Raw genomic sequence first — 10,489 nt, 5'->3', positions numbered from 1 at the left:
CCCGGGTCAAAAATCTCAAACGAGGGAAACGCTGAATGAAACAACGTCCTCTGGCAGCACGGAGGGAGGCTGGAGCGACCTGCGGGATGGAAACCTGGAAGGAGTTTCTCTCCGGGGTTATAAGAACCACATGAAATATAGGAAGTGTTGGTCCGGTATGAAAGTTACAGACTTCGGCTATAAACTTCTGAAGTTCTTCTGTGTTCATCTGAGGTCTGTATTTTTGTATTTGCACAAAAGAAGATAACATCTGTTTATACAAAGAATTTATTTTATACACATTTACCTACAAAATATACAGCAGTTAAAAATAATGGCTGTGCAGAAGACTTGCTGGAAAAGTTACAGGAGACAATTCTTCATGTCTCGCCTGACAAAGTCACCTCAACAGGCTGCCTTTAAAAGCCAGTCTACCTTGTTGGAGGAGTTACTGAAGTTGCAACAGCTTTGCGGTTTCAGTCAATTAAAAGAGTTTGAAACAATTAAAAAGGCACCTCGAACAACTTAAAACTCTTGAAATCCTTTACAGTTTTAGCTAGTCGGAAGTTACACTTTATGCGTATAACATCCACACCTTGTTTTTAACACTCCGAATAACAAGTTTTGTTATTTTATTGTGGCACTCTATTTTCTTCACCAAATCCGAAGTTACATTTGCAATACTAGTTTCATATTCAGACTATCACAGCATAAAAATCCACTCAGAATGGTCATGTGGACTTAAGATACAGTACAACCTTACAATCAGGAAGATACAAGCATATTTAAGACAATTTTTAAAATATTAAAATCTTAAAATAGCAGTGTTGTGAACCAGATCAAACAAGGAGCTACGTATGACCACAAGGAAAGTGGCTGGTGCGCTGTATGTACAATTTGACAAACGAGATCCTCCATTTTTTGCAAAGTTCTTAAACAGTAAGACCAGTTTTCTCCAGCACAGACAGACAGTCTTTCTGTGAGCCGTTTAACCAGTTCCAAAAAGAGTGACCAGGAGACAAGGACAGCTGTAATGAGTAAGTGTGCTAATAAAACATCATGGGAATGGTAAGTGTTCCTTTCAATACTGTTCATGAGAACAAAAAAAAAAATCCATACAGCAAGTATTACTTCTTTTCCTGAACATTGGCATCGATCTGCTATTTACAATAGCTTACAAAGACACATAACACAAATGAGGTTTGATTTTCAAGTTCCACTTCATGGCCAATTAACATACTTCACCTGCATGTTCTGTTCTAGCTGAAGTAAAAAAGTGACACTAATACTGAAAAAGAGGTAATCAGAAGTAGCAAAAGCACTGATAATATGATAACAAAGAATGTGGATAAATATTCAAGAAAGTAATATTGCACACTTTCACTGTCAACTGTGTAAGACTTTCACTCCCAGGCAGTGACAACCAGTCCTGTTTGTTTTTTGCTGTCATACTACCTTAAAAAAGGTCATTTTTGGTTTCCATGGCAGTGGAAAAAACTGAAGGAAGACAGCCCTTATTGAACATGAGGCCTAGGTTTCAAAATTAATTTTCCAGTCTGCAAGATAAAAAGAAAAAGTTTAGATGCTGAAAGTCAAGCCCAACAATCACACTTCAATTTTACAGGCTAAGTTTAAAACAACACACAGAACAATACCAAGTATTCTACATTCCAGTCTTACAGACACACAGAATTTGCTAAGGTGTATACAAGTGCTGTTCAGAAAAAAAAAAAAAAGAAAAACAACTGTGTGCCTTTTTGAATTATTTGCATTCTTTTAAAAACGAGGTTTAGGCAATGAACGACTAACACTTACATCATCACAGGACATATTATATTCTGCCAAAACAGTTCGACAACGGGCTGCTATACTGTGTGGATTGCGTCAAGGAAAGCAGCTAAAACTTGTACACAGAGTAAGTAAAAACTGAAAAAGCAATATTAGCATAGGCTTCAGTAACAGCAGTAACTGCAACACTTTTAACCTGACAAACACGATCGAAGGATACATTGATGGTGCCACCACTCTTTTATGTATTCCAGCAAAGAACAAGCCTATTAGGGTAATACAGCTAATTGTGAAAAATGGGTGATTCCAAAGCGATGTGAAAAATGACACCTAGGAAAGAAATCAGACACATTTCACATACAACCACTACATACTTTCTAAAACATACAGAAAGATGCTGCCTAGTTCACTTAATTGGAGAAAAAAAAAAAAAAAAAACACAAACAAAAAACAACAAACCACTGCTCCTAACCATTTCTGGAATTGTGAACAATTCTTTAGATAAGCGTTCAAAGTGTAGCATTTTGGTAGGCATCGTCCCAAAACACCAATTCCAGATAGCTTGAGAGCTTAACTAAAAATGATCTCCCAGTTTCATGGGAGGACCACCTTTAGTCTTTCAAGATACTATCCCAATTGACCGCAGCACCAAGCAACGAACAGACTACATTCGAGATTAGCACAATCTTTACCTTTTGTGTCTCCGGGTCTATTAACCAGTTCCAAGCACCAGTTGCCGTGCAGACTGATACCACTATCAGAATCACTGACAAAGAAAATAATGAGAGTCATAAACAGTATACCTCACTCCTATTAAAAAGCATTTATTTTTCAGTAACAGCTCTTAAGCATTTATTTCTTCTCTCACTTCTGAGAGAGGAAAAGCTTCTACTTGGAAGACAGCAATTAAAAAAGGCAAAGAAACTTCTATTATGTGAAACCATAAAGATCTTGTACAAGTTCCCAGGACAGGACAAGTAGGTACCAAAACCTAAATTCTGCCCAGTAAAAACATCCTGATGCTCTGAAGAAATGAAAGTTCCTAAAATAGCACAGATAGCAAAAATATGAGTTGGAAGACTGGAGTAAGAGTTGTACCAAATGTTCATTATGCTACCTGAGCTTATGCAGTCTGGGCAACAGAAATGCAGCACCATTAAACTGCAGAGCAGAACTAAAGCTTCTATCCCGCTAGCTCTTCTACGCAAGAAAAGCCCGAGACATTAGCACCAGCACTTTCAGGGGCACATCTAACTTGTGTTACGCTCCTCACCCCAATCAAAACCATTACAATTAAGGAAGGCTGACAGAGGAAAAAAAATCACAAAATGTAAACAGGAATTAGAAGGCATATTAGCATTGGCATATGAAGATTAACAAAAACCTCTATACGTCCAGAACAAATAATCAATTCACTGTAAATGGGCAATGCTATATAATTATTAGTTACACAAGATACTAGACTGATTTTAAGAGACTACAACGGGCTGGGGAAGAGGTGTTGATGGGAAAAAAAAAAAAAAAAGAACAAATATAAAGGTAGAAAAAGCTCATATTCTATTGCACACCCATAAAGCCTTGCAACTTTCATTGGACATTTACAGTGCTGAGTGTTTTTTGTGGAGCCTGAAGATCTGGATGCAAATCAAGTCTTTTACCAGGGAAAAAAGAAAAAAACAAGGGGAAAACAAAAACCAAAAAACCAACACAAAAAAAAGAGAAAACCCAGAGTTACCAGCCTTTAGGATCATAGGAAAGAACCCGAAAACAAAACCCAGATATTCATGAAATACTATTTCCGGGTTTGTAAGACTGCTGTACTTTACTATTGAGTTGTATATTCCTTATTGATATTACAAAATAAATAAAAAAAGTAACCCTAAGAAGTTGTTTTCAAAATAAATTTGGAAAAGATTTATCAAAAGCATAGAGCTTCTTCTCTGTACAAATAATTTTTTTCCCCAGCAGAACAGGAGGAAAAGTTAACATTGGGTTAAATACCCTACTGTAATGAAAGTAAAAAGTCCCTCTTTTACATGAATTACAAAAGTAGCAAAACAAGCAGTTAGGAAACTAAGCTAGCTTGTGAACATAATACTAGTTATGCAAACCTCATTTAAATATGCTTGGAAGTTTCCAGTACTTTTTTTGTTTTAAATTATATCTGACAATTCTGGAAGCCAAATGCATTCCTACAGTAGGTGCACAGAAGCTGTGCAGGTATACTACAAATATCTGCTTGCCTCCAGATTGCTCTGAAACAAGGAGCCTTAGGGTGGTGGTGGTTGGTTGGTTCTGTTTCGGGGTGGGCTGGGTGGTTTTTTTTTTGGTTTTGCTTTTTAAGTAGTTATCCTTCCAGTTCCTTCATTTGAAATTAGCCTCTTGGCCTCTCGGGAGAAAAGATGCTATTTTATACATTCTAAAAAATGTCTGTATTCTTTGAGAATGGAAACTTCAGTACAATCTTCGAACAAAAAAAAAAAAAAGCTGTCTGTTTCCACCACAGACTACCGATCCCAAAGTTGGCAGCATATCTGTGGTATTTTTGCTTTCCCTCCTCCTTCAAACTTTCCTGTTAGAACAGAAATGAGGTCATATTCTGCCCTTAAGGCACACTGCTGTAACTTTTTCACCTTCAGTTTTATAGGGACTATCTAACCCAGTGATTTTTAGTTCAGGTAACTATAGTGACTGTCTGGGAAGTCTCAGCCTTCAAAAAAACCCAACAACAAAAAAAAGCAAAAGAAAGCAGAAACAAATACAACAACGTACTGTCCCAACTGTTTCCAGAAAAAATCAGCCTTGAGCCAATTCAATCTTGAACTCATTTTTCTAACTCTGGCTAAAGTATTAGTTTGGTATCTTGTATTATCTTGTTGCAGAGTGTTCAAACGTATGCCACAGAAATTTTAAAGAGAGTTGAAGCACAGATTTTTGTTTGGGCAAACATAAATCAAAGATAAACACTAGTAAATCTAAAAAGCTTGAAAGAGAGAATCTTGTTTATCCCTTGGAACATCAAACTTACTTCTCCAACGTCCTGTGGCTGGTTGCAAACATGCAATGTATTCAGTAAGTCTTCTTTCAAAAGCTTTGAGATCTGGGGAGGATGTATATCAAGCATAATTAGATCTTCATCTATTTAGTCAAATTTTAATGTAGAAGATAGAAGGAATTCACTTTTCCTCTATGCAAAGCCATTTCTTAGACAGGCAGAGAAAACCAATACAATGATCATTTCGATTTAATAAAAGCACAGTCGAAGTACCTTCACACAACTTTAACTAAAAAGTACAATCGCGGAATTACACTAAATGCAAGTAACACTCCCTCTTATGGAAAAGAAAATGTATATAGTTGAGAAATCAGAGTATTTTAGACATCTTTAAAAAGACTGAGAGTTAGATTTGGAATAGCTTACACAGTCTCTCCACACAGAAAAAAAAATAGCACATATTAGAGTTTTAAGTACATCAGGAAACCATTAAGTTCTATTATCTACGTAATGGTAATTAAAAAAAAGTTGGCCATTTGCCAGCTGTTCGAGGGATTATTTGTAGCAGCATAGCTTTGATGAGTTTGTTTTGTAGAATAGTTTAGTTTCACGATATATATACACACACGTAAAAACCCACAGCAAACACTAGCCCAATTATGTTATTTTAATTCTTCTTTTCATTAAGTAGATCTGTCTTCTTATTGCCATTATTCTCCCATAGTCATTCCACTGAAATTCTTGTTAAATGCCAAGCAGTATTTCAAGTTCATAGTCCTAATTCGTTTTAAAAAAACCTTAGCCAACTATCTAGTGTTCGTCTACAAGGAGCTGTTTCACCTGAAGTCTGTTAGATTTAAGCTTTTGTTCAACGTAGTCAATATTTGACAACATTCCAGTCAAAGCTAGAATTTTACTGGGAATTCAGTTTTTATTAGCATAAACTTAAATATCAGCTGAAGTGTTTCAGTTAGCATCACTCTAGGAATTTTTTCCTTCAACTTACAACTATTGCTAAATTATTTACTGTAATAAATCAATTAGAGAATAAGATTCAAAGAAATATACCTGTTATGATCATTACTTATGCAGTTTTCCGAACTGTAAATTTAGTCCTAAGTGGTTTGCAGGTGAATTCATGGGGGAGGATTACAGCATTTTGACTTCAGCCTCAGAACAGCTAACTAGTCTTAATTACTGCCAACAGCCCGGTAGTTATGGCCTGTCCTCCACCTCCCTTCTGGGAAAGCTAAGCCACTGCCAGCAATTAAAGCTAATTAACTGTTCCTGGACTAGCACAAACCCCTATAACTAGTCACTGAAGCGAGAGGGGAAATACGAGGCATCACATGAAAACCTGCTATTTGAGAAATAGCACCCTGTAGGCATAAAGTCATGCTACTGATAAGAAAATTCTCAAGAAAACACTTGCAGACAGCATTAAAATAAAAAAAAAGGGGGGGGGGGGGAAATCAGAAATCAGGGACTTAAAGCTATAACATATTTTTGGATATCTGCGTTCTAAGAACCTTCTGGGAGTTTATCGCTTTGGCACCTGGCAGTTGTAACTCGCAAGGCACACTTCCTAGATCCCTACAGTTTGTACAGACATAGCAACAAAGCTGTGACAACACCGGACTATCATTTTCTGTTGACGTGCCTACCTCTAGTACTTGCTACAAGACACCTGCCAAGTCTGAGACACCGATGCATTTAAAAATCTCTACCAGTCTTATTTTTGGCCGCTAAAAACTCCTTTCAGGGTTTTCACATCCTGTAAGCCCTAACTTCAAAGAACTTGTAACCCGAACCATCGATGTTCTCAGACAAGAGAAGGCTATTTCAGGTCGCGTTCCTCAAACGCGAGAGGAGCCGTGGCACAGCGCAATGCCCGGCGCGTTACACGGGACTGCGAGGAAGGCACTTCACGTAGAAGCAGTCACCGCAGCACCAGCAGATTTTCATCAGCTGAAGACGAGGAGCCTTGTGGAGAAGGGGCAGCCAAAGGGGAAGCCCCCTGGGCAGCCCCCCTCCCCCTCAGGGGAGGCAGGCGGCTCGGCGGGCCGCGCACGGAGCCCCTCAGCGCAGGCCTTCCCTGCGGGCCCCGCTCCCCGCCTCCGCGGGGCGGCCGGAGAGCGGCAGCCGCCCGCCTCCCCGCCCCAGGATGCGGAGGTGGCCCCAGACACCCCGCCCCAGCTCGCCTGTCTGGGCCGAGGAGGAGCGCCGGCCCCGGCAGCGCAGCAGGGAGGGCGCCGAGGCCTCCCGGGGCCGCTTCGCCCCCCTCAGGGCAGCGCCGCGGTGGGGCCCGCTCCGGAGGGACGAGGCAGCGCGCTCAGGCAGCCCAGCCGCACAGCCGGAAGCTCCCGGCGCGCCGAAGCAGCAGCTCCAGGCTCGCTCCGGGCCGCCGCACTCACCCTCAGCCTGGTCCAGGGAGTTCATGGCGGGCGGGCGGAGGCAGCGAGCGCCGGCCGTGCCCCTCGCCGCCCCGCAGCCGCCGGCTGCCCGCCGCCCAGCCCGCCCCACACACCGACCGGCCCCACCCCCACAACAACACCGCGCCCTACTGGCCAGCCTCCCGCTCGCCACGCCCCCCTCAGCAAGCGCGGTTCGCATTGGTTACGGAGCGGAAAGGGGCGGGGCTCGGGGGTGGCCTCCAGCCATTTAAGGGAGGCGGCCGCGGGGTGCGGAGCTCACGGCTGGTAGTGCTGCTGCTGCTGAGATGGTCGGCAGTGCCTGGGGTGCGGCTGCCTGGCAGCGGGTAGGTGCGGTAACGGCTGGCGGGAAGCTCTGGGGATTTTCCTGAGTTTCGGCTTCCTCAGGGTACGAAGCTCCTCAGCCCGGCAGTGCCGGCAGTCTCCTCCGGGCGTGAGGCCGTTCTCTCCGGCAGGACGAGGGGTGCGAAGCGGCGGCGGGTCCCGGCTGGGCGGCTGTGCCCCCGCTGGCTGGTGGGGAGCGGTGTGGCGCTGGAGGGACGGTCTCTGGGCGGGGGTAGTGCCAGTGGTGGGGCCTCTGCCGTGCTGCCCGAGCGGGCCCCCTCCTCCCGGCTGGGCTGTGGCGGGAACTGTCACGTTGGGGGTAGTAACATCCAAAATACTGAGTCTCCAAAAACAGTATTTAAAGGTCGGAGTTTTTTATAGGTTCTAAGTGTCCCTTTAGGCCTACAGAGATCAGCCGTCATGATTCCATGGCCATTACTGCTGTCTCCTGCCACCCCAGCTCAGATACAGAGGTAACCGAACCGCTGTTTTTCATAATGGAAATTTCTGCAGCTGCGGAGTAACTCGATGAGTGAGCTCTGCAGGGACCAGGGCTCTCCATACTGTCATCTGTTTTCAGCTAACCCATATTGGAGGCTGCATTGATATTTTTGTGGTCTAGTAAGAGTCTTATGTTGCTGTCCTCTAAAAGCAGTCAGGGAGAGCTGCAGTGCTCTCCGGGGGTGGGCTGTGGTATCATTTCTCTCCTTTTGTGGTGCCTGGGCAGGGAATTACTTATGTACAAGGACTTTCTTAAAGGGAACTTGAAAAGTTATGAAAATATGATTTGTAGACATTTTGCTTTGGTTGGTTTTAAGTGGAATCATAAAAAACTGTCTTCTAGAAAGTCTTGTTACTTTTGCCTTGGTGATGACCCACTGGATGTAAATAATGGCATAATATTTTCATCAGAGCATTTATGAGTCCAGCTTATTATAGTTTTGTCTAGCTAGTTCACACTAGCTTTGCCAGTGTAAAAACCAACAGAAACACTCCCACTGGTGGCGGTTGGAAATCTGTCAGCCACGTGGGAAGGCTGAGCACCTCAGTGGTCTCTTATCTGGCTGTTGATAAAGACTACAGCAGGTATTAGCACTGGAATATTTCACTGAATCACAAGACTGGAGTCTGGGAAGTAGATGTTTTCTTTCTTACTACAACTATATTTTTGTAGTTAGTGAAACCTTAAATTGATCAGAACCAATAGTAGCAGTTAGATGCTACTCTGAAAAATGGACTGCTATGCATAGCCCTTGGAGATTTCTGGCATCCTGAAGGTATCAGAAAGTTGTAATTTGTACTAGGCTATTTATATTTCTGTTGGCTTGCTGATGTGCAGATCTCCTGCTGATGTCTTATTTTGTTGTAGCTTTTAAGTTTACTTCTGAACAGATACAGTTGTCTTAAAACTGGTTTTTATTCAAGCTTTCATGATTTTTTTGATACTTAAAAGCTGAACCTATACTAGGAAAAAAATTCCAAGAGCAATAACCCTTGAGATACAGTTTAGTTGAGTAACTCCTTTATTGCTTGTTATGTAGAACTTCTTGGGCAGTTCAAAATGCTTTCATTTCCCTGATATTTTTTTTTCCAAGTAGCTTTTACTCTTTTCTGTACAATTCTGTTGACTGTAGACTAGATAAGGTAAATGAGACAAGACAATGTAACTGTCATCATGCTAAAACTATGAATTGAATAAATGGTTTCTTAGGGTTAGTGTATCTCTTAATAATCCTTGATATCTTTTTTTGCCAACACCTGTGAAGCCTTAAAATTAACAGCTTAAGCAAAAGGGCCTAGTGTACATCTGGATTCCTTGATAATGAGGCAGTCATTGGAAGAAATGTGCTTTGTCAGCCTGGAATGATATCTCAAGTATGTCTTTTTGAGGTGCAAGGGATGCATCTTTGAGTTGAGCATCTTTGGTATCTATTTCTGGTTCTCACAGCTGTACTTTGAGCATAATGTGAGAGCATCTGTTAGCAGCATCTGCTACCAGAGATAATTAGGATGGGTCACTTGTTTCTTAGTTTGATTGCATTTCCACCCTTCTCCTGCATGTTGTCCTCTACATAATCCTTTCTCTGGCTCACTTTCCTCTAAACATTCCCTCCTTCTTGAGGCAATATGTTACTTCAGAGATACTGCATTAATGGTTTAGTCTGTTAAAAATTCAGTCTTTTTGAATTTACTAATCCTGTCTTTTTATAAATCTGTTTATTGTAGTAACTACCTTGCAAGTTTGAAGAGTATTATCCTAACTTACATTTAGTGATATGAGGATAGTGTTTAATGCTTTATATTCCTTTTCTAAGTAGATTTTTGGAAGCTTAAATCTTATTAAGAAACTGTCCTCTCTTTTTCTTCATTCAATCTCATTTTCCCTGAGAAGTGTTATGTATCCTCAGAACTACTGGGTTTTTTTTTTTGTAAGGAGATCTATATTCAGGACTTCTTGGTTTAGACAACACAAATCCATTCAGAATTTTTCTCTCCTTTACATTTTTTTTTCTAGCAGGTCAAAGATGACAAGTTTTATCAAATAGCAGCGTCTTCAGTAGAAAAGATAAAGCCTTTTGTTGGACATCTGAGCATAATCCATGGGATCATCTCTACATAATGTACGCATAGTGTAGAAATACATGATTTGTGTGTGATGTAATAGAAGATTCGTTTTCAGTTCTTAGAGTTGTAGTTTGAAACTTGTTCTGCCACATTAAATATAAGTTATGGCTTGAAATGCTAAAACTTTTTTGTATTTTGGTAGTCAGTAAAGCTAATTAGTCTTCCTCTGTTATTTCTGGAATTGAAGTGAGGTTTTTATGCATTTCTAGGTACTTAGGACAACAGTAGTAAAACTCACCCTCTTATTCCTTATAGCACTTAAGAAGACAGGCTTCTTATATCCAACATAACTTAATTCTTTTTTTTAATTTATCACACTTTGGTTAGCCTAAAAGAATGTTGTGCA

The 10,489-nt window shown here is 41.2% G+C and overlaps 1 protein-coding gene and 1 long non-coding RNA gene across 2 annotated transcripts; one reads left to right on the top strand and one right to left on the bottom strand.

Moving 5' to 3' along the window:
• Window positions 1-251: 251 nt before the first annotated feature.
• Window positions 252-7,270, bottom strand: CNEP1R1 (CTD nuclear envelope phosphatase 1 regulatory subunit 1). Its single transcript, XM_082489200.1, has 6 exons — window positions 7,177-7,270; window positions 4,796-4,867; window positions 2,460-2,533; window positions 1,988-2,097; window positions 1,795-1,849; window positions 252-1,535 (listed from the first exon to the last, which is right to left on the bottom strand). The coding sequence occupies exons 1-6, from the start codon at window positions 7,199-7,201 to the stop codon at window positions 1,494-1,496; spliced, it is 378 nt and encodes a 125-aa protein (XP_082345326.1). The 5' UTR covers window positions 7,202-7,270; the 3' UTR covers window positions 252-1,493.
• A 174-nt stretch (window positions 7,271-7,444) lies between these two features.
• On the top strand, window positions 7,445-10,090 carry LOC309676920. Its single transcript, XR_014269640.1, has 3 exons — window positions 7,445-7,520; window positions 7,900-7,991; window positions 10,037-10,090. It is a non-coding gene; the product is annotated as an uncharacterized lncRNA (long non-coding RNA).
• Window positions 10,091-10,489: the final 399 nt, after the last annotated feature.

Source organism: Vanellus vanellus, assembly GCF_965231255.1.
Source record: "Vanellus vanellus genome assembly, chromosome: 12".
Lineage (NCBI taxonomy): Eukaryota > Metazoa > Chordata > Aves > Charadriiformes > Charadriidae > Vanellus > Vanellus vanellus.
Note: the sequence above shows the minus strand (reverse complement) of the source record. Positions and strands in the feature narration are given on the sequence as shown.